The sequence below is a fragment of the Desmodus rotundus genome, chromosome 5 (genome assembly GCF_022682495.2).
Source record: "Desmodus rotundus isolate HL8 chromosome 5, HLdesRot8A.1, whole genome shotgun sequence".
NCBI classification, from domain to species: Eukaryota; Metazoa; Chordata; class Mammalia; order Chiroptera; family Phyllostomidae; genus Desmodus; species Desmodus rotundus.
This window is the reverse complement of record NC_071391.1, coordinates 33,721,348-33,745,663: the sequence shown is the minus strand read 5'-3', so window position 1 is coordinate 33,745,663 and position 24,316 is coordinate 33,721,348. Positions and strand designations below refer to the sequence as shown.

At 47.2% G+C, this 24,316-nt stretch overlaps 1 protein-coding gene across 15 annotated transcripts in view; it reads right to left on the bottom strand.

Moving 5' to 3' along the window:
- Positions 1-24,316, bottom strand: part of PLEKHA7 (pleckstrin homology domain containing A7) — a 202,681-nt gene that overhangs the window by 73,296 nt on the left and 105,069 nt on the right. For 14 of the 15 annotated variants that reach the window (XM_053925428.2, XM_053925420.2, XM_053925434.2 and 11 more), the window contains one exon: positions 11,020-11,103. In XM_053925428.2, coding sequence (XP_053781403.1) covers positions 11,020-11,103 — 84 coding nt within the window. Of the gene's footprint in view, positions 1-11,019; positions 11,104-20,121; positions 20,298-24,316 lie in introns of those variants that run through there. The other variant, XM_053925435.2, reaches the window with a different exon arrangement.

Here is a 24,316-nt window from a genome sequence, read left to right as displayed (position 1 = left end):
TAAGGCCTATATAGAATATTTGAGAAATATAAGAAAAAAGCTGAAAGAAAAAAATGACCATATCCACAATGCTCAAAGGGAAATCATTTTTAACAGTTTTGGTTATTTACTTTCATTCTTTTTTACATGCTGGGGGAGGGTGCTTTTTTTGTTTTTACATAATTGTCATCATACTGTGTTTATGATTTTGCATCTTGAATTTTAAAATACTTACTATAAATATTTTCTCCATTCCTTTAAACTCATCTACATCATTTCAAATGACTGCGCCAGGCTCCCTCAACTAGACGAGCCACCCCTACTCTGTGGGACAAAGCAAAGATGATCGGGACCTGTGACCGGCCCAGGTGATCCAGGACAGGCGGCCACCTTTGTCATTTCGGCACCTTACAATCTTGACCTCTAATTTTAATCATCCCCCTGCATCCTAACCCCTCTCTCCTCCCCAGCTTCTAGCTTCTGAAGTGCTGGCTGGCCACAGAGTTCCCAGGCCAGTGGTACAAGAGAAAGGATGCCTGTCCTGCAGCATTGAGGGATGAGGAGAGAGGGTACAACTGCCACCTGGGGATCCAGCTGTGAACATATTTCAGCGGGAGAAGGAGGGGGGGGGTGTGCCCAACACCGAACATCAGTGAGGGGCAGTGCATGGCAGCGGCACGTGAAGACAACTCCATTCTTCATGACCACAGACCTCTGCTAAACCACACGCAGAGAAAGCTGGCTTGCTAGGAAATATGACTGATGTCCAAACTAAATCTGTCCGCAGAGAGGGGACCACGCTGTCTCTACAAACAAGGAGTGTATCTTGATCAGGGCTTCCAATGGCAGGGACAGCTCCCACATGAAGCCACAGACTCAGCCATTACCTGGCAGCCCCTTGCCCGGCTGTCTAATAGCACAAGGTGCACACGGCTGCCCCCTCAGCCAGGTAACAAGATGGTCCTCAGAGGATGTTCCTCTGAGTCTCCTCAACACGGGTAACGAGCTCGAAGGCCCTCCATGGGCTAATACGACTTCTGGAAGTAACTAGAAGTTACCCAGAATTACAACTCACTCTCTCTCTCTCTCTCTCTCTCTCTCTCTCTCTCTCTCTCTCACTCTCACACACACACACACACACACACACACACACACACCCAGGGGTGGCCATGCTTGGGACACCATTTAGTATCCAAAAGTGAGAATATAAAAGAAGTGTCAAACCAATCTCCTCACTTGGCTGAAAAGCTGGCTCAGATGGACACTTTTGGAGGTTGTTTACCACACCGTTTTAAGCAACGGGAACATCAGTGGTGCCTGTGCGAAGAGACAACCCTGAAGAAATCGGCACTGACTTGGATGTGGGCCTTCTGGAACATTGGCTTCAGCCAGTAACATCTTAGGGCTTGTCCCCATGTTGCAGCCTGGTGGGGCAGACACTGATTTGTCCTCAAACTATACTCCTGGCAGGTTTCACCCCAGAACCCTCCCCTCCTCCCCCGGAGAAGAGCATGCGGCCCTGCGCCGAGCAGCTGAGAAGGTGGGTCCGTTCCCAACAGCCTGCCCTCAGGTCTGTGAGTCACACAGGTCCCTGCACATGCTATGGACAGCAGGCTCTTCATGCCATCAAATAAAATCTATTAAATTAAAATCCTGTTTGCCAGGTTTCGGTGGTATCTGGATTCCCAAAGGACAGTGGGATGATTTGAACCAAGACTTTTCTTTCCTTGACTTGGGCCACGTGAATGCTGATGATTTTGCTGGAAGGGTGTGGTCTGCAGCCTGAAACAGTCAGCTGGAGTTTTAACTCAATTGCCTCCCATTGGAAAGGCACAAACGAAGTTAGGACCAGACAAAAATCAGCCTGGAGAAGCTCAGTAGGAAATGACTTCACTGCTCTGGACTTCCTCAGGGTTGTGTCAGGTGAGCCTGGGCAGGAAGTTACTTTCTCTGTCCCTCACAGGCTCCATCTGCAAAAGGAGCTGCTTCTGCTTCCTACATATCTGGGAGCAAATGCACATAACACAGAGTAGGAAAGGGAGGTCAGAATTCAGAAGCCTTTTTTCTCCTGTTGGGTCTGAATGGAGGTGAGTTTGTTTAATGGGTCTTCAGCAGCCTTGAAGGCAACATCGTGAACAGGAGCAGACTGAAGTGGAATCCCAGCAAGACCTTTCCCTGCCCTACTGCCCTTACAGTGGGTAGGTCACCAAGTCAAGTGTCACCAACCCTCAGAGTCAGGTACACAAGATCAAGCAAGCAGAAGGACTGGGCTATACTTGTCCGGCACCTACTATGTGCCAGGCACTTTGCCCGCATTATCTCACTTAACCCTGCAAAGCCAGGGGTTTTTTTCTATCTCCATTTTATAGACGAGGAAACTGAGGCTCAGAGAGATTAATGACCTGCCCAAAACAGAAGACGGACTCCCAAAACCTGAGCCACAGATACACCATGCCATGGCAATTCCCAAAGTGTGACGGAGGCAGGCCTTTGCCCTTCTCCCCGCCCGAGACTAACCCCCAAACCCAGAGGGTCCCGGGGTGCTAGAAAGACCATGAGGCCAGAATAACTGGGTCTCCACAAAGCTCTGCAGCCTACTGCCCCCTCCACAGCTCACACCGCTTCTCCAGGTCTCCGCTCCCATCGCTGCGAAATGGGGTGAAAACGACTCTCGCTCACAAGGTGGCTGCGTGCAATGAAGCACCACCCAGGAAACCGTGAAGCACTGCATTAAAGGAAAAGCAGTTGGTGACTGTCACCTGTGGAGACCCCAGAATTTAAATCGAAGGTATACCTTATTTTTGTTTCCAAGGCATTTCTCTCTAGAAAGCCCAAGATGCCAAACAATTAACTTCCTAACAACAATCATTTCCTATAAACATCACTATAAATGTTTTATCTGGGGCTTCTTTGAAGTGTAGTGACTCTGTGGCTGGGGGATTGGGGTCCCATCCCCTCCCCAGGGGAATAATACTGTCACAAGTCTTCAAGGCTACCTGAAGGGGTTAGAAAGCTACGGGGAATCAGGAATCTCTTATTGAGAAGACAGATGAGATGAGACCTATATCCCATTAATTCCTGGAAAAATAGGCCCCCAAATTCATGCTCTGTCCTCAAGGATCCTACCCAGAGAACTTAGCTAAAATTATTGCTGTGAAAGGAGGAACAGTCACAAACAACCAGCAAATTTTTTAAGGCGTGACACCCACCACCTAAGGGGTATGGAAAAGCAATGCACAAGGAAAAAAGCAAGAATAAAAGAAAGCTCTTGTCCCAAACAGGCAGACACCTCCACACTCCCTCTCCCCAGAGAAAGAGGCACACAGACAGACCGCCAACGCTCCTTGCGCACTCCCTGCACCCTGGGAGAGGCTGTCTGACACGGGCGTTCATTCAGCAACTATGGCCTCGTTACTCATCTATGGCTTTCTGTGTTCTTTCCCTTCCCCCACAATCCTCTCTGGAACACAAGCTCCATTTCCTCACCCCACCCCACCCCACCCAGGGAGCTAGAAACCAGCCCAAACAGAACCCCTCACCTGACATGAAAATAATCCAGTGAACCCCACGGGCTCACCTCCCACACCCCCAAACCCAAGTACTGCCCTGAACTTGGCCTGAGTCTCACTCTGCCAAATGACCCTGGGTCAGTCTCTTCCGTTGTCCAGGCTGCATGTGTCTATCTGTGCTGGGGTAGAGCCAGACCTTGACCCCGACTGTTCCTCCCACCTCTGCTTTGCTGTTTCAGAGATGCTACAATTCCAATAAGAGCCCTGGGGAGCCCTCTTGTAGCCTATGTGCTCCTCCTGGCTCATCAGGCAGCCACTTATCTCATTAGAAAACAACATTTTCTAAAGGAGATCTGGGCACATCCCAGACCAGGGGGAGGTAACAGGAGAGGACAAGGGAAGTCACAGGACAAAACAAAATGACTGTTTGCCAGCAGCAGCGTACCTTCTACACACAGGGAAGCCACCACTGCAGCATTTCCCCCAGCGCAGACAGACGCAGTGGCTGTGTGGCAACGACATCCCCTGTGCCAATGCCCTTCACAACATCCCCATCAGAGCCAGCACTCGGGTGTCTGAATGAACTAAGGACACTGTCACCACCTCTCCCCCTACCTGTGACTGTCACAAGTGCCGTCTCCTAGACCAAGAAGGAAAACTGAACAGTCCAAGTTTCTGTATCTGCTTGCCAGTTGTTTCCATTTTTCCTCAATTTTTCTGTTGCCATGGCAACCAAATGCAACAGGCAAAGCTAGCCCAAGACTGCCAGTGTGGAGGGACAAGGTGCTGGCTATACAGCCAGAGAGAGCAACGCGTCAGCCTCACAGCCCAGGGCTCAGTGGATGAGCAACAGGGCAGATTCCTTCTCTGAGCTCAGTGTGGTAGCGCACCCCACCCCCATCCTGTGCTCTTAAGGTCTCGCTTTCAGTTTCTACCAGTTTGTAACTGCAGGAGGGAAGGCAGACAGCCATCTCCCATAGCAGGAGACATCCCACCCCTAGGCCTGTGTCGGCACCCACTGTGGACAGCCTGTCCTAAAGCCTGCAAAATGAACCCCCAAAGAGGTCAAAGGTAAGGAAGGTAATTCTCACCTTCAGCAAGATAATATCTTTTTACCAGTTATCCTCCAAACACCACTCATAACATTCCAGGCAATTCCAACTTGTAGTTCTTTTCCAATCAGTGCGAAGAGAAAACAGAGGGCTGCTCAAGACTCCCAGGGAAGGAGCAAGCGAGAGTCACTAGGATGCCCGGAAAGGCAGCCAGACCACGGTCCTCTCCCTGTCAGGAGACTCCACGGCGATCTCGGGTGCCTTGCAGCTGGCTGGTGAGCACAAGAGCAGGCTTCTGAACTTCCAGAGCGCACATTCTCTCAACTAGGCCCCACCTCAACATCAAATGCTTGACAGAGCCTGGGGATCAGTGTACACAGCCTGCTGTCAGTCAAGGCTCTGGAGTGCTTCCCCGAGAGCTGCAGAGGCGTCTGTCAGCGGCTTCCCGGGCAGACCAGCACCGAGGAGAAATGCTCTTATGCACAGCACCAACCGCCAAAACCACAGCCTGGAAGTTCATTGTGCCAAGGCTTACCCCTTCAGGGGGTCCGTAAGCCACAAAGGGCAACCACAAGCTCCCAATTTAAGAAAATCGCTGACAATCAGGAATGAGAATCAAAAAGAAGCACCCCGATGATCCAATCACTGTAAATGAGGCCCCGAAAAAGGCTTGAGAACCTTTTCCGAAGGAAAGACTACCAAGGAGGCTTCCTGTCTTCCAAGCAAGCATGCAGTTATTAGATCAAATTTAATTACTGCAAATACAATTACAATTAAAATCTCCAAGCAGCTGTAGCCTACTTAGTCAGCACATTACACCTGAGTAGAGCCAGGGAAGGGGACCGTCTCTTGAAAACCACTGAAATGACAGGCAGTATGTGTAGTGGTCAGAGACACAGGATCTGGGGCCAGACTACCCAGATTCAAGTCCTAAATCTGTCACCAACTGTGTGACTTTTGAAAAAACTCTTAACCTCTCTGTGCCTCAGTATCCATGGTGATAATGGTGTCTTCCTCAGAGGACAGTTTTGGAAATTAACATACATAAAGTACTTAGAAAAGTACCTGGTAATAAACAGTAAGGGCTATACATGTTAGCTATAAAAATGATAGCGATATTATTATTATTATTAATGGAAAAGTCAACTCTTACTCTGAGAGATAGATTACTTCATTTAATGTTAAATATGAAATTCTAGATCGTAAAACAAAGGATGCTGGAAAATCTCTTTCCTAGAAAATTGTGGACTGAGCTGAAATTTGCCTGCCTGTGAGTTTTACTCATTGATCTGATGCCTGCCTTTGGCAGCCACACAAAAAATGTGCCCCACTTCCCCCTGCCAACTCTTCCTGAAGATTTACAGCCCACCCTCCTCCATCTTCTCGCCTGCAGACTCCACACGCGAGGCCAAGGTTTCCAGAACCCTCACCATAATGGTCCCCCTCCTCAGGGGAATCTCAACTGCTCAACATCCCTCCGGAAATTAACTGCCCAGAACACAGTGTTTGTGGCTTGGTGCGTCCTTGGCGCTCCGTAAGCATGAAATGAATGAACGAAGTAGTCCACAAACACCATGGTACACCAGAACTATTCTCCCTTTTCTCTACACCCATGTACTGTACTTTTCCTAATGCTGCCTGAGCTTATATTAGCTCCTCCAACAGATTTCCACATGCCTGTTGGCTTGGATGGGCGGGGGTGTTCCCCCAGGGAGCAAGGCTGCAGGATCCGTTCACTGACACCCATATGCCTTGGGAGGGTCTAACAATGAACTAAGTAGCATAACAAAAAACACACAAGTCATACAGCAAAAGAAGCTTGTCAGCGACAGAACTGAAAGGCCCTACTTCCCTTTAATAAATCTGGACTGTGGATTAAGTGTAGTCATTAGTGCTGATCAATAAGTATTTCTAACTCTCTTCCCAGATGCATGGTAGAAAGGCATTTCCCTCTTCCTTTGAAGCTAGGAGTGGTCACATGACTAGCTTTAGCCAATGAAATGTGAGTGAAAGGGTCAACGCACAATTCACAAAGCTCCCTTTGGCATTCACAGAAGCACCGAGGCAGAGCCTCCCTCAGTAAAGATGACAGAGCACAACTCCTGAGGTGACCTGCGATGAACATGGAGTGAAAGTGAGAAGTAAACCTTAATTGTTTGAAGTCACTGAAATTTTGGTTGATGTTCCCACAGCAGACCCTAGCCTATCCTGACTAATTCTGTATTACTGACACAGTAGCTAGAATACTTAGAGCTTATGTCCTCTGGCTCTGCCAAATCATAGCTTTCACATTATTCTCTTCTCCGTGCTTCTAACATGTAAGATGGGAAAGCATCTTTTGGTGGACATGCCCTGTTACACCAGGCAGCTCAGGTGAGCTCCACCTGCCAACAGTAGGGAGATGCAGTAGCTGTTCACATCAGCAATACTCTAAGGAAGTCACCATGGAGACCATTCTTTTTCCTTCCCACAGAAAGAACCCAAGATTATTTGATTCAGAAATCATCTACAATTATTACTGCAGCCCAGAGAATGATGGGTATCTGGAGGAGACTTAAGGATGAGTGAAAGAATCTGGGAATAATTTAGGAGGGATAAACAGTAAGGTATGGTCTCAAACTTTTACCTGAATCAGAATCACCTGAAGGCTTGTTAAAAATTACAGGGTCCTACCTCCAGAGCCTCCAGTTCAGAAGTCTGGGGTGGGCTCGAGAATTTGTGTGTGTAACAAGGTCCCGGGTCCTGCTGGTCCAGAGACCGTACTTTGAAAACTGCTGCTCTAGGAGGATCCACTCCAAGACACCAGGGTGACGGCTCTGCAAGCGGAGTCAATGTGGCCCTAACAGGCCCTCTTTGAAGAGGACAAAGAGAAGACCCAATTTTCCTTTCTCCACCAACACAGTCTGATGGCTGATGTGTGAAGGACAGAAAGTGTCACCTCTACCTTCCTTTCCTCACCACATAAAACACTACACACAGAAGTAAGCCCCTCTTCACACGGTTATAACAGTAATCTTATTAGTTGGCATAAATGATGATAATCTACTCCTCAGGATTACTGTATTAAGATGTTTTAAGACGGTTTCTGTGAGGGGAACTCATGCCTGTCTTAGCACCCTCCAGAGCTCCACCAGGAGGCAAATCCGAGGGTATTTCAGGACGAAGCCATTTAGATAATGGGCTGCAGCCTTTGTCTCTGACCTCATCTCCACACTCCCCTTCCCAAACCTCCACTACCCATCAGTCCTCTTGCCCTTTGACCCCGCTAAGACTGGTCACATTTCCCTCAGCTGTGACAACCCTCAGACAGAGCACACTATCTTGGCTTATCTTAATCCTCCCCCTTCCTCCAGTTAGGGCCAGACACTTCAAGAAAGCCTTCCCTCTCTTTCATCCCAGCACAGATTATCAATCACCACATCTTGTCAATTTTATCTCCCAAGTTTCTCCAGAATCCACCTGGTGCTCCTCAGTTTCCACTCTAACTCAGCTGGTTACAGATCCCCCACACTCTGCCCTCTCTGTCCTCGAGGTCTTTGCCCAGGTTGTTCACCTTGACTGGACAGGTCCCAATGTAAACAACATACCTTCCCAGGATGGAGAGGCCTTCCACGACCCCTAAGCCAGAACGCCCTTTCATCAACTCCCATTGAACCCTTTGTTTCTTCGGTCGTGAACATCAATCACATTTGTGATCTCTTGTTTAATTATCTGTCTTCCCGATTCAACCGTCAGCTCTTCACAGACAGGACCACATTCGTCTTACTGCTGTAACTGTGGAGTCTGGAGCACAGTCTGGCACACCCCCTGCCACAAGGCCGGCATTTACTAAGTATTTAATGAGTAAGTACAGGAATCACCACATCAGTTCGTAGGAATCCTCCCTGCCTCTCAATGCCTACAGCACCTTCTGCCTCTTTCAGGGCGTGTCTGGCCATATGGTTGCACCCACCACCTGAGACAAGCAAGCACTCCTTATGACAGCCAGGAATGGGCTCTAGAGGAAAAGTGACCCTTGGAAAGAATAGATTTAATCTGGAAATGGAATATAATTGAGGTTAGCTGCAGAGATATTTTAGTGGGACAAAAGAGGCCACCTTCTCAGAAATGGTGAGGGGACAAAGTCTTTTGTGAACAATAAGGAAAAGGAGGTATGTGTGACAGAGGTATTTAGTGATAAAAAGTCTGCATTTTCTAGAAGCTCTTATTAAAGTTGGTAACTTCTGCCCTGGCTGGTGTGGCTCAGTGGATTGAGCGCTGGCCTGCGAACCAAAGTGTTGCTAGTTCAACTCCCAGTCAAGGCACATGTCTGGGTTAAGGGCCAGGTCCCCAGTAGGGGGCGCATGAGAGGCAAGCACACATTGATGTTTCTCTCCTTCTCTTTCTCCCTTCATTCCCTTCTCAAGAGAGAAATAAATAAAATCTTTACAAAACCAAAGTTGGTAACTTCCCACTGTGAGCATTCTGATGGATTCCCTATCCAGACCTTTAATTTATAGGACAGGCACCAAGGGCTCCAGCACGCCAAGAACAGAGGCTGAACCAAATGACCTCTCCAGGAGCTCACTCCAAGCTGGAATTCGGAGAATCCACACCCAGGTGTTTTTACACAGCAATTCTTTCTCGATGTAGGAGACAAGATAGTCTTTACCTTCACCCACTCTCTCTCTAATAAAATATTAATGCTTTCAAAGTCAGACCCCCAACCCCACAGTCCAGCCATCATGTTCCATAGGCCACCAGCATCAAAATAGGGCAAGGGTTAGACTTGAGTGAAGAAGTTCAGCTAGGGTGGCATCCTGGCTTTTCTACTTCTGGCCAGGCAACAACTCTGGGCAAGTGACTATTTCTTTGAGTCTCAGTGTCTTCACTTCTAAAACAATGATGGTAACCTACCCCTCAGGATTACTGTATTAAATGAGATACGCATGTAAAATCCCCAGGACAGAGTAAACATGCAAGGAACATCAGTATTATTGTAATTACAGATTTCTAATTTTAAAAAGCTCTTAAAATAATAATTCTAAGCTGAAAATACTAGAGCTGAAATGATATGTTTGGAATTTACTTCAAAAGAATCTAGGGAGGGAGGTGAAGCATACAGAGGAAATAAAATCAGCCATGTTTGTTTGTTCCGCTTTGTTTAATCCTCACCCAAGGATATATTTATTGATTGGGGGGGGAGGGGGGGAAGAAACATTGATGTGTGAGAGAAAGATCAATTGGACACCTCCCATACATACCCGGACCAGGGATCAAACCCACAACCTAAGTATGTGCCCTGACCGAGAACTGAACCCGTGACCCTTTGGTATATGGGATGATGCTCCAACCAACTGAGCCACTCAGCAAGGGCAAAAATCAACCATGTTTTGGAAATTATTGAATATGGGCAATGAATACATTAGATTTATTACTGTATCTCTCTATTTTTTGTATATGTTTGAAATTTTCCATAACAGAAAGTTTAAAGGTGTAAGTACCAAGGGAGGCAAATGCTATAAAAATATGAATAGTGATCATTCATTTTAAGATATTTGATCTAGTCCTGGCTGATGTGGCTCAGTGGATTGAGTGTCGGCCTGCCAACCAGAGTTGCTGGTTCGGTTCCTGGTCAGGGTACATGCCTGGGTTGCAGGCCAGGTCCCCAGTTGGGGGCACATGAGAGGCAACCACATACTGATGTTTCTCTCCCTCTCTTTTTCCCTCCCTTCCCCTCTCTCTAAAAATAAATAAAAATTTTTAAAAAAGATATTTGGTCTAGGTGGTTGAGCAGAAGAAAAATGATTTGGAAAAAAAAAAGAAGTAAAGCCCACATCTCTATTAGTTTCTCAAACAGAATTGTTTTCTTCAAACAGAACCATCTCAATGAGCAGGAGAGAACACAGCCACTTGCACAGGTTTCTCTGCCTTCATTTTTGGGAAAAGAACAGTCTGCTTGGGCTGCACTTGCATTTTTAAGGTAGAGCCTGGCCAGTAGAGCCTGCCCTGAGTACCCAGAGGCCCTGCTGAGGAGCAAGAACGTTCCTGCGTTAGAGAAAGCAAGCATGGAGAGCTCAAAATATTCAGGGCCAGCGGGTGTCACAAGTCCTCCTCTCCTCTAAGCCCCGGCTTTGGACTCTTACTTTAGCCTTCCTTTAGAGCCTCATTCAGCTCAGTATGAGACTGTATTTAAGGTATTTTCATACCAGGTGAATGTGTTAGAGGTCACTTGAGGAAAGGATCGTTCAAGGGAAAGAGGTAAGGGACTCTGACAATACCAATCACAGCACATCTGCACATCATCTCCCCCTTCCTCCTCTTCCCATTCAGAAAAGTCTAGAGATTGAAAAACAAAATTCCTGCATTTCACGTTAAGTCAACAAACTCAGAACCCCTCTAACTGAGAGGGGAAAATAGTCCAACAAGTGTTGTATTGAGCAAATGCCTTTAAGCCCCCAAACTGCCCAGAAAAGGAGAATATAAAAAAAAGTACTTACTCTTCTTGAAGAATAAATTCACTGTTTTCTGGAGAAAACTGCCCACTCACAGGATGCCTGAACGCTGTGGTCTGCTGGTTATGGCTAAAGAGAAAGGAAGAGAGATAATGAAGGAAAAGCCATATGGATGAAACGAATCGCAGACACAACAACAGGCCGAATTGTCAGAGGAACCCTGATCATCAGATTCCTCCGGGGTGAGAAAGTGGGCCTTTCTGCTGGGAGGCACTTACTCTGTCACAATCCAGCTGGATTCAAAAGCCAAGAACTTCCAGCTCAGGTGCCAAAGGCCACCTAAGACGCAGATATTTTAATTCTAGGGAAGTCTTGGCTTCAAGAGAACACTGCATCTTAGAGAGGCATTCCATGAAGCACGGACTCCAACAAACTGAGCGGCTTAGCAAAAGTTACTTTAAGATGGCACAGGCTAAAACAAGAATGAAGGCAAGCAGGCGGCACTTACAACAGCTTTCAAAACCCATGAACCAAGGAAAGAATTCTAAGAATTAACCACCCACCCAGAAAAATCTATCTTCTTAAAATTCTTCTCCCTACTACAAAATGTCTTCACTTCAATGATGGGATATAAATGTATGAGCATGTCCGTGCAACGTGACCTGCACAGTTTCAAAACTGTAGAGTTTCTATCACCCTTTTGAAATTAGGAGGGATCAGCTTCCACACCAAGCACAACCAAAGTGTGTAGGTGTTTTGTGTATTCACAAAGGCTGCCTGGTTCTTTGAAAGGGAGGAGGAGCTGGCTCTAGAAGCTGCTGGTTTATTCCCTGAATAAACCAACCTTTCCTCCTTCTTTTTAAAAGAATATGATTTGTTTTAAAATGTTTTCCCCAATCACAAAACAGAGTCATTTAAAAAATTTTAGATAAACTAGACAAAAAAAAAAAAAGAGGTCACCTATGATCTCACCATCCAGAAACACGCCAGGATAGATTCTCCTTCCTAGCTTTTCTTTACCCTTTTATTTAAGTGGGGGGAACAACGTTGTGATTTTGCTGTATTTAGAAATCTGCAGCCAGCTTTTATCACATCCTATTAACATAGAATATTTCCTATGTCATTAAGACTTCTTCATTTGAAATAGCTGAATAATAGTCTCATCGCATAGATATAATTTTTTTCATACAATCAACTGTTCAAAAAAAAATTTCCTGGCCATCTCTGTGCCAGGCACTGTTTTAGGGGCTAGAGATACAAAGTGAACAAAGAAGTCCTCACCCCATGGTGCTTACATTCTAGAAAGATTAACATTCTTCTAATGCTGGACATTTTTAGATGCCCCCTCCCGACCCCACTATTATAATTAATACATCTTTGGGGATTTTCTGCGATTCAAGTTGTTTCCTTGGGTTAAAGTTCCAGAGGCAAAATGACCAGGGCATGGTCACTTTTTACGACCCCTAACACAGATGGATAACATGCTCTCTTTCACTGTCAATCAACACATCACCCCAGTTTGGTGTGTTACAATATTAGCCCCGTCTCCAAACTGACCACTGAGCCACCCCAGAGATTAGTAGCTTTAAATGAGCATAGCATGATGGTTTAAAAAGAAAAAATCTCTAAGCCTATAAAGTTTTTCTTACTCTGCCCTGGAGCGTGGTCAGAGCACCCTGCATTCTGATGGCTGGGATAAGCTGACACTGAGGTTAGCCCAGCCTGAGTCCTGATAAAGCCAAATGGGAAGCAGGCAGAGCCAGGCTGCTCCCTGGTCCTGCAACTCTGCCCACCCCGGCACCCTCTCACCCCTCCCAACCACCGCCAGCCTCCAGACTCCCAGCTCCTGGTTCCAGGCAAGCCCTTGGAACCCTATGACCTCATCTGGCAGGCAGCAGCTGGATCTTCCCAAAAAATAGGAGTTAAGACATGAGCATCTAGGTAAGAATGGGAAGCAGGCTCCCTTAACACCTGTTTCAGAAACCCTTGCACTGCGTTCAAGGGTTAGGCTTTATTTACACCCAGCTCCTTTTACAGAGTCATCTCTATTCACTAGGGAATTTGAAAACACAAACTCAGCCGGGGTGGGGTGGAGGGATGGTGAGAAAAGGCATACAACTGTAATTGAATAACAATAAAAATTTAAAAAAAGAAAAGAAAACACAAACTCTAATCTAAGCCTGCCTCACTTCCACCTGCAGGAAAAAATGCCCAGCTCCTAAGGGGAATAACAATAAAGCAACACCACTACTAACCACTTCTCGAGGGCACTCCAGTCCTAAAAGCCTTTTTCTTACACATAGGAGCTATGAACAGGGTCGACCCCATCTTGTGAACGAGGAAATGGCTCGGAAAGGTTGACTTGCTTGAGATAACTTCGTCAGTCAGTGACAAGCCTGGGACATGAATCCAGGTCTTGTGTTTCTAAATGTGATGCTCTTCGCATGATAACCTGCTGTCCCCTTCCCTTAGGAGTCTGTGGGGCAGGCAGCTTCCCAGCCATGACAGAAATCCCTGAAGACATGGCATCAGGAAAACAGCGTCACCCTCCCTCCCTCCTTCCCCTTGTGCCCAGGGCTGAAGTCTCACCAACAGCACCAATGTGGCACTCAGTAGCCCCCCAACACAGGAGGTCCTCTCACAAGGTTAGCTGGGGGGAACTCTGGTGGAATCAGGCAAAGAGTGCATCTTCTCTGTGCTTGGAGCAGCATCCAGCACCCAGCAAACGCTTCATATACACTGCACCTTCGCAGCAACTCCTGGGCCCCCCACACCAGTGTGTACCAATCTGTAGCCTGAACAAGTGCTAAGTCTCGGGCAAGTAAATCCTGAGCTGGATGGTGTAGGCGCAAAGATGAACTTAACTTTCTAATATGAGCAGGAAGACAGTTTTTTAAACTGGACAAAAATACAGCTGTTATTTCATCAAACCTAGAGGCAGCTCCCCAACCTTCCCTTCCTAATATGAATGCTGCCCTTTTTGCCAAAAAGGTTATCAGCCAACGTCACTACCATAATTTCCTGCACTTATCCGAAGCTTTAAACATGGTCACATTCATCATTGAGTTTGACTCTCCCACGTACCCACAGAGTTAGGCAGGGTAGATATTTTTGTCCCCATGTTATGTATTAGGAAACTGCGGGTTTGGGTTATGAGATATTATTGGAACACTAAATTTAAAGAAAAATAAAAAAAGGATTCACATGGAGAAAAGTGATGAACCAAAGTAATGCCTCCAGGAAACTGAGGTCTTAAAATTTGATCATTTCTGATCAAACTCACCCAACTCGCTAATGGCAAAGTCTCTGGTTCAGCAATTTTAGAGCAAAGGAAGACGAATCAGGTCCTTGGGGTATTTCATTTCATTCAGTCCAAATACCCAGTAGGACAGGCTGTGTTTCGTCACACCGAGCCACAGGTGAGGAAAGGGAGGCCCAGAACGAGCAGATCAGTGCTCCGTGACCTTTCTGGCACCAGGGACAGGTTTCGTGGAAGACAATTTTTCCACAGACTGGAGGTGGGGGGATGGTTTCGGGATGATTCAAGCACATTACATTCAAGCTTACCTCCTGCCGTGTGGCCCGGTTCCTAAAAGGCCCGGACAGGTACCAGTCCATGGCCCAGAGTTTGGGGACCCCTGGGATAGATTACTTGCCCACAGCGACAGTCAGTTCCTGTGTTCCTGCACACCACCACCCTTCCGATCTTTCTGCTACTCCAGGCTCACCCCTACCAAACCAAGGCTGCCTATTAAATGACAGATCCCTCCACCCATTCGGAGACTGCCAAGCCCTCTGACTTTTCCTGCTGTCTCCCCACCCCTTAGCCCAAAAGCCCCCAGCCCGCCCACTTCCTAATTTTCTGACACCCATGAAGAGTCTCATGTACTATAACCCTTTCTCAAGACACATTTAGCAGGCACAGACAAATCCCCCGAAATACCTGTTCTTAAACCTGAATTGCCACCTTGCTCCTTGGTAGTGATGGAGATGGCCCAGCTGGAAACCAGGTGGCTGGTTTCAAGGGAGCAGACTTCTGCACACAAAGGCTTCTGTTTCTCTTAAGGCTACTGAGAAAGTAACTTGGCAAATGAAGTAAAACACAACCTAGCCTATATTCTTCGATGGTGCTCTTCCTCCCAGAAACAGCCCCTCCTCGCTGAACGGCAGCCAGTCTCACCTGGGAAAGGACCAGGGAGCATGGACAGGAGGTGGCAGGGGAGAATGATCCCCATGAAGGCGGGCCACAGGTAACCATCCATGTAAATAAGCACGTCTTCACAGGCCCCGGGCAGGGAAGGACTTGGGTTAGGCCCTAAAGAAGTCCCACAGCACACACGGGAGTCCTGACAAGAGAACAGAGTGGGGACCAGGGAGCAGTGGAGACCGACTTGAGCTCCATGTAAGGAAGAGTCCGCCTTCCAGCACATACAGGACTAGTCAAAATGTAAACGCGTCCTGTAGTTTCTTGAAACATTTTTGCAAGATTAATTTTCCGGGCATATAGATTTTGACTACGCTGTGAGCAGTGACTCTGGTTAGTTAAACATAAAGATTCCAATTACTCGCCCTGGCTGCTGTGGCTCAGGGGTTGGAGCGTCATCCTGTAACCGAAAGGTTGTGGGTTCAACTCATGGTCAGGGCACACACCTAGGGTGCGGGTTCATCTCCAGTCCAGGCCCAGGCATGTGCAACCCTGGGTACCGGAGTGCATCGCCGCTCTGGGTGCGTATGGAGACAACTGATTGATGCTTCTCTTGCATCAGTGCTTCTCTCTCTCCCTTCCTCCCTCTCTCTCAAAAAATAAAAATAAAAAAGCAAATGAAAATGTCCTCGGATGAGGAAAAAAAATGATTCCAATTACTCAGCATGGCAATTTGGGGCATGGCAAGAAGTCCTGGAGTTATGCGAATGGTGCTCCGGAGCGTCGGTCAGAGTACCCTGATAAATCTGCTTTTCTGACGGTGGTACTGGTCTGCTGAGAGTGCAGCAAAGCTGCTCTGGCAGCATTAGCCCCATCGGGCCCATGTTATTAAGAGAAGAAACAGCTTAAAATGTTAAGAAAAGTCTCTGGCCTCAAAGCCTAAGGAGGGACTCTGTCAAGGCTCTTCTCAGTACTGTGCTCAGCCGCTCTGGACCTTCTGGCTCCTCTGCGTGACCCCCGTTGTAAAAGAGTCACCCTGCAGGCCCGAAGCTGCTCAGCTCTGCCTCCAGGCCAGTTAAGGCACTCACTCTCTTTGTTCCAAACCCCAGTGTCTCAGGAAAGCCAAGGGTTCTGGGTGACCTAATATGCTCTTAGGTCTCAAAATTGGTAACGAACTCCAAGAACTCAAGAAACTGCCTCCCCATCTTCTTCGGTTTCCATTTGGGCTACACAGTCAAGAAGTAGCTGCCAGGAGTTGAAACAGCTTTCCACATTCCCCAACATTTCTTAAGCTCCTTTTGTTTTATTTTACTTAACTTTTACCAACTGCTCGTTTAGTGCAAAGCGTCAACATTGTTCATGCGGCATTTCCTAAGAGGGCTGAGAATCTGAGCAAAGTGGTCTTCGGAGCACTCACACCACTCTGAGAATGTCAAGATTTTCAACAGCTCACACTACACATGGGAGATCACTCTGACAGGCCCTTCTTCCAGAGGCATTGGAAGCAGGCCTCGCTGAGCCAACGTGCGGTCCCCACACTCTCTCCAAGTAGAAACACAACACTCACCAGCCACCATCAATGTCTGCCCCCAGCAACAAGTCAGCCCAGAGCCATGAGGTCAGAAGGTCTGGGTTCAAACCAGATCAAGCCAGCTCACCACTCTGAACCTCAGCTCTTCCATTTGCAAAGGAAGAAGAAGAATATCTTTCCAAAAGACTGTTGTGAGGATGAAATGGGGGAACATGCAGTGGAGAGCCTTGCACAACACCTGGAGTACAGAAGGCGTTCAGTTAATGTCTGCTCAGCCTGACTGTGCCTTGGCTGTGGCAATGACTACTGGTGTCTAAATTTTCACAGGGCAAAAACAGAAGGGGCCTCCTCCCTCCACTGCCACCAACCTGATCCTCCTCCTCCAGGCTTCCTTATTTCCATTAACAGCATCACTGCAAGCTCCTTCCCAAGGCTTAGAAGATGCTAGATGACCAGATCCGTGCCTAGCTCCTCCTCTTCTTATGCTGCTCTCCTCCTTCCCCAGTGCCTCCCAGTCGCCACTGGCCTCTCTTCTGCTCCTTGAACACCAAGCGCTGTCCTACTTAGCAACCTTTGCACCAAACTGTCCTTTCAGCCCGGATGCTCTTTCCCCCACTCTCACGACTGGGCCCTGGTCATTCCGACCTCAGCGGAATCATCGCCACCTCAAAGCCCTTCCCAACCACCCCCTGAGGTGGGCTCCCAGGTACTTCACAGCACGTCACCCTATTTTAATCATGAGTGACTGTTATTTTTCTTATTTACGTATGTGTTTGTTATTGTCAGTCTCCCAGACTAATGGGTGTACTCCAGGAGAGCAAGGACCTTGGCTGTCTTCTCACTGCTATTATCAGCCTGCAACAGTGGGTAGCACTGTTACATCTGCCAAATGAGTGAACGAAAAATAACTAAGGAGTCTCCTACCTTAAAGTTAGGTCATGCCTCCAAATGGGCTCACTAATCCTACAAGAGTCTGGACTCAGGTAACAAAGAGACAAGACTCTAAAGGGCCATAAGCCACAGAAGGCAGCAGCTTTCAGCTCTTACTGCCAAAGGAAGGAAGGATGAGACACCGACATGCCAAGAACGCTTCATCCTTGGCTCTCTCCCAACTATGTTACAGTATAATTTGGAGAAATTAGCCCTCCTCTGCAACACCCCCCTCCCCTTCAGGGGAAAGTTAATACAGTCAGAGAGAATCAAAGAGTGGAATGCAAACACCAGAGAGGACATAAATGACTGAGCAATTAAAAACACACAGGAGGATAATACAAACATTACCTGCATCTCCCCTTTGTGAACTGGGAGAGTATTTGGTGTGAAACCCACAATTTGGTGACTGATTATACACTCTGTCACAGTGCTCTCTACTTATTTCATGTGTGTTTGTTCTCCTCACCCCTCCCCTATCTCCAGGAAGATCCTAAGTGCCTGGAGGGCTGGGAGCAGCCCTTCACTCCTATCTCCTGTATCTTCTGCAGCACAGAACGGTAATACCTGTGGAGCAGGCACTCCTTTATCTCCACAGCAGGAGCACAAACACACGTCAGCTTGGGGGAGACGCTGTGCAGGACCCATCTCATTTTCTGATGTCAGCAGCCTGACTATCACAGATCCCCCAGAGAGAGTGGGCGAGGCAGGGGCCTTCATAAAGATCCTACACTCAGGCTGAGAGATTGCACCAGCCCTGGGGCGCATGACGCAGACCAAGGAAGAGCCTTCCCCACTCCCACCACACCTGACCCAATCACACGCCCAACAAGGCAGGGACACTGAAATCCAGACAAACCCCAGATCCACCACCCGGAGGGGCAGTCAGTAACTGTTCTCCTCACCCGGGGGTACCAAAAGGGGCAGAGCCTGGCACAGATGGAGTTGGACGTATGGGTCACAAAATTTAACTGAGCGAACTTAAAGCTCTCGCATCTTGCAAAGAGGGAAGCCTATCCTTTTCAAATTTTGAACTAGACAGACTGAAGTCATCCAGCTTGATTGGGAAAGCTCTGTATTTCATCAGACTCTCCAATGTTTTCAGATCCACTCAGTGGCCAACTCATTTCATAAATCACCTCTTCTGACCCGGTAACCCATGCTACGAACCCATCTGCTTCCCGAGTTCCCACATGGGGCCCCAGTATTTAGGACTGCCACTTGGTTAATAGGATGTTTTGATTTTGCCTTCATAGGACTTCAATAATCATGAAACGCTTAAAGCCAAACTCCTGATAGAATGAAGAAATCAAACCCAGATACGCCTCCCTTCCACAATTCCCTTTTTACAAAGATGGCAGGGAAGCAACATATTAGGAGCTGGGGTGCCGGCTTTGTTACTACCAAACCAGTTCCAGCCCCCAGGCAGAAATAGCCTCTCTGGTCTCGGTTTCCTCATCTCTCCAGGGAGGGGTTAGACTCTCCAAATGGAGAGGCCACACCAGGCCTGCTGAGCACGAGCCCCCACAACATTCAGAGTCATATAACCTAGAGTTCAAATCCCAGCTCTGTTACCCACTGGCTGTGCTCGACCTTGAATGAGGTAGTGATGTTCTGAGAGTTGGTTTCTTTATCTGTAGAAAGAGAAGACCATTGCAACCTGACCAGATTGTTATGAAAAGTGCTGATAACGTGTCTGGCCTGCAGCAGACACCGAAACGTCAGTGCCTGTTAGGTTTTTCTTTGCTGGCTCTAAAACTCCACTCTAATCGAGTTGTTGCGTCTTTTTCCATGTTGTGAACTCCAATATTATTAGCTTGCCATAGAACAGCAGCTCAAAACACATTTTCTCCCTCTTGGGTTAAGAGACAACACCCAGCCTCCTATTTAATTTCTATTTAAAGAATTTGCCTGCCAGGCAAAGTAGTTTAAGATCAAGAGGCACCTTCCTCCAGCCACGCTTCTGTCCCTCCCTGGGTTGAGTGCCTTGACTCAAAAAGTGCGGCGGGAGAAAAAAAGCCTTCCAGCAGGCTGCGCTCAGCTGGGGGACACACTCTAGAGAAGTTTTAAAACTGCACAGGACACATTTCTGACCTCAGAGAACACCCAGTTTATGCTTCCGTTTAATACCCTTCAATAAATCAGGTTCCTTAAGTGTAAAATGAGAAGGCTAGACCAGGGGATGTTTTAGGGATCTTCTCACTGTAACATCTTAAGACTGAGGTTCAGCTCAGACTACCACCACAGCCACAAACTGTAATGTAACAACATAATTGAAAACACAAAGGAACCAGGCAGAACAGCTGTCCTCCCCAATGTCACTTGCCAACAGACTATCCTTTGTAACAACATCAGGGAGGTGCAGCTAATAACACTTCTGTTCTATTTATTCCCAATTAAATCAGATTGTTTGTTGTTGTTTTAACCATAGGCGCTCCCACCAAGCCACAGAAACTCCCTTTCCCTCCATCATTATGTGGTTTTCCAGATCTGGACTACATCGCAGCAAACTGAATCCTTATGAAATCGGCACAGGACTAACCTGTTCTCCTGTTAACGCTGGGATGGGAAGCAGTCACACTCCCTCTTTCCTTGAGCTTCATGTTGGCCTCACGAAAACCCCAGTTCAGGGAGGGAGGGCCCCGCCACCTGCAGAAGTAAAGCAGAGGCTCCCAGCCCACCTGTTTGCTCTCAGTTTCGATCTGGAGCAGCGCCTCCCAAGGTGTTACGAATCCAGCAGCCACTTGCTCCTACTCATTCATTCTATTTCCTCCCCGCCCCTGATGCAAAATCTGGCAACGGTGCAGGAACATAGTTCCAGCTCTGAGTCATCACCCAGCTGTGGCCAAGCGGAGCACTGGCTGGGGGTAAACAGCGAGGCAGTGCTTTGCGTCTCTGGGCCTTGATTCTTCTGTTTGGACACTGTGGAGTTGGCTGCCCCTCTAGAAATAGGACATAAGAAACACCCCCCACCTAACAGGCTCTGTAGTCAGAATGAACTGCTCAGTTTTGTTCTGCCACACCATGGCTGAAGTCAGCCCAATGCAGAGCCTTTGATGGAGAAATGATGGCTCCTATATCACCTCAGGTATCCTCTACTTCTCGAAAGTTCATGTTACACCTCGCATTTTTATGAAACATCCACATTAGTACCTGTTTTTGCTAACTGAAAGAAATCCAAAGAGGATGTTCGCTTCTATTAAAAAAAGGTGAAAAGCATAAATAGCATTCAGCATTTGTCTTGCAGCCAGCGGCGAGAGGCAGGGCACCACCCCCAACCCCAGCGGTGAGAGTGGCGCCGCCAAGCTCCTTCCCAGGGAACTACACACGGCATCAAGGTGCTATGGCTTCAAACTGTCGGTGAGCATCTATGCTTTACCTCAATTTATTTCATGCATTAATGCATTTACTGTATGTTAGTGTTACTTTAGGTTTTATGTGTAATTTGGTATGCTAGGTTGTTGGGGGGGGTTGGGAACACTCAAACATTTTTCCACATAACTTAATGGTAATTATGTCCTCAGTTTATGCTATTGCAACTTACCAAGTGTTTCATAGGAAAGCTCTACTCTCAGGGAGCAGGGGTAACCTGTTTCACACGGTCAGGCCCGTGAAGGGGTTGAGCAGTTATAAGCCACCATACACACTCCCCCTGGTAACAATCTATGATTCTTTCATCACTGCTGGGGATGGCTAAGGCCCAATCAGCATCTATTTAACCATGTGGCCCTTGCTCCCAGAAAAGACCTGGGAAGGAGAAAGTGACAGGGGACAGAAAGGGGAACTAAGGAACCATAGTGCCTTTTCTGCCTGTGGCTTTATCACCACAGCCCTCAGATCAACACTGTGGCTCAGGTCTAGATGCAGTCACACACAGGTGACCACAAGAAATACACTATAAGCTCCACGGGGCAAGGACTTCTGTGTTCACAGCTATATACCATTGCCTACATAGTGCCTGGCACGTGCTAGGTGCTCAATAAATATTTGTTGAATGAAAAGAAAACACAGGGGATTTTATGTTGTCCACTTGGGATGACAGTTTTACTAAAACCTGTGTCCCTTACCAGCATTTTGTCCCTTTCGGAAATCTCCACATCCTCCATCGCTGCTACCCCTGCCTATAGCAAATGGTCTATAAATCTCTGAATGCTGAGATGACTTACTGTGAAACTAATGAAGCTTGGGCTTTAGGGCCCCTCACTTTCACGAGCCCCTTCCAGGGCCCCAGGAAGGGCCCTAGCAATGTGTTGACAGGCTTCCTGCAATTTCCTATCTCACAAACTTGTTTTAACCACAGGGGAGACTGCCGTAGACTAGAAACACATCCTACTCCACCACAAGTCAACTGCTGTTAAGACTGCAGTAGGTTTGAGAATACAAACTCCATTCATCAACATTTATTCAGCCCTACTATGTGCTTTACATTCTTGGGTGCTTTGGGGTAAAACCACATTTAGAACATAATTATCCCCACTGAATAGGAACTTACAATCCAATAGACTAGACTGATGTGGCCATATGTAGATACAAATAAATATATATTTTACCTATGAAACATAAATACAGGCATAGGCAAAAGTAGGTTTACAGTTGTAAGTAGGCAAAACAGTTTATTTCTGTATTATTTATTAATTATTGTATTATTTTCCATATGAACAACCGTAAACCAACTTTTGCCCATCCCTGTAATGTAAATACACGTAAGTACATATCAGAGGCGGTATCATAATAGAAAAGTAAAACTAGGCACACCTATCTGCTAGTAGCAATATGTTAAGTACAACCCTAGAAAGTACAGTATCACATTACCCTCATATGCAAACGAGGCTATTGAGGCCCAGTGGAGTCAAGTGCCATCCCAAGGCCACCTGACCAGTAAGTGACAAGGTCAGAAGTCACGCCCGGATCTGCCTGACTCCAAAGTATGGGCTTATTCTTATCGGCTACACTTCAGCCAATGGCCAGTGGCTCTACAGAACCTCCCAAACGTCTGGGGAGACACGCTGGCTTCAGAGGCCCAGGAGCCACATGGAGCACCAGAGGCGGCTGGCCAGCTTCCGATGCCCACACTCCTGGGGACGGAGGAACAGAGAGTGCCATGAGCTTATGCATCAGGCATGCAGGTATAGCCCTTGTTCACCAAGCAGCACCCTAGCAGGAATCAGTGACAGCTCCCTGTGGCCAGAAGAGGCCACGTGAGAGGCTCCCACCCTGTGGCCCTGCCTCCAAACTTCCTTGTCCCTGGTGCCAAACCGATCATGCTGGAGCACATCTCCCATTCCACTGTCTCCTGTTACACACCCTCTGTGGCTCCTACAGCCTCCTCGTCTCTCACCACTTCCCTACACCCTTGGCTTCTGCTGTCTTTCACCAGCCCCCAAGTTACCCTGTCCTACCTCCAGGGCTTAGGCTCCTGCCATCCTTTCCCCTAGTGAATTCTGCCCATCCTTCAAGGCCCCTTCGCTTTCCAGGGGCCCTATACCTGATCACTCCAGGCCCCTGCTTCTTTACTTCCTGAATTCTCTCAGCACTGAAGGCTAACACTCTTCATGCAGCAATACTTCCCAAGAACTTTTTCAATTTCCCTTCCAAAAATTAAGTGTTATAAGGGGTACAAACTAAAAAAGCACAAGTTCCCTCTGATTCTGTGTCGGCCTCAGGGGCGACACCTTTACCAGTCTCTTGGGTATCCTTTGGGTTTTTATTTTCTTTTATGAAATTTTTATGCATTTAAAATTTTACATGTATAGTTTTTGGGAAAATGTGCATAAATAAAATAAAACTATGCATTGTTCTATAACTTGCTTTTACTTTACCTATCTTGGATTCTTCCCCATCTGTATGCAAAGATGAACACAGTAATCCCCTCCACACACAGCTCTGCCAGGACTTCCACAGAGAGAGATGCCCTGGGGGCCCGTCCCATCTAACCTACACCAACAGGTATCAGAGGTTTCAAATTGATTACGTGAAAGGAAAAAAAAAACAAAACCCAAATTAGTTTTATTTGGCCCACACAGATTTTTAAAATTGAGCCAAAGTTTAAAAATAGGAAAACTTCATATAACACTCCAGCTCATCTTGAGGAAATGAAAACTGTGGCAGCACTGGGCCCCCGAGGAGGTGGGGAACAGCACCTCAGCTGCCTTGGTCCCCAGGCTCCCTGCTGTTCCCGACAGTGAGGGCAGACGCCTGGTGCTATTTACCACCACACCTGCGTTGCTCCTTTGCTTACTGGAGAAGAAATATCTTTGTGCCCATCTCAACCAGAACTGGGAAAACAAAAGATAAATGGATTGAGCAGAGTACTCCACAAACAAATCGGAGAGCACAAGCACAGTCTGCTTTTCTGTTTGCTGCTCAGCCTGCACAGCCATCTGAGCGTGCGGCCCCCATCTCGTACCAACACCACTGATTCTAGAGAATTGCTTGCTTTTACAGAGGAGACCTAATTTTGTTGTTTTTCATTTTTTTTAAACCCCCACCCAAGGATGTATTTTTATTGATTTTAGAAAGAGAGGAAAGGAGAGAGAGAGAGACATAACCATGAAAGAGAAACATCGATTGGTTGCCTCCTGTGTGCGTCTCGACTGGGGATCAAACCCACAACCATTTCGGTGTATGGGACGATGCTCCAACCAACTGAGCCACCAGACCAGGGGAAAGAGACCTGTTTTAAAGAAAAGATTTCTTGCCTGAGAGTAAGAACTAAAAGAAGATGGCAAAAATTAGAG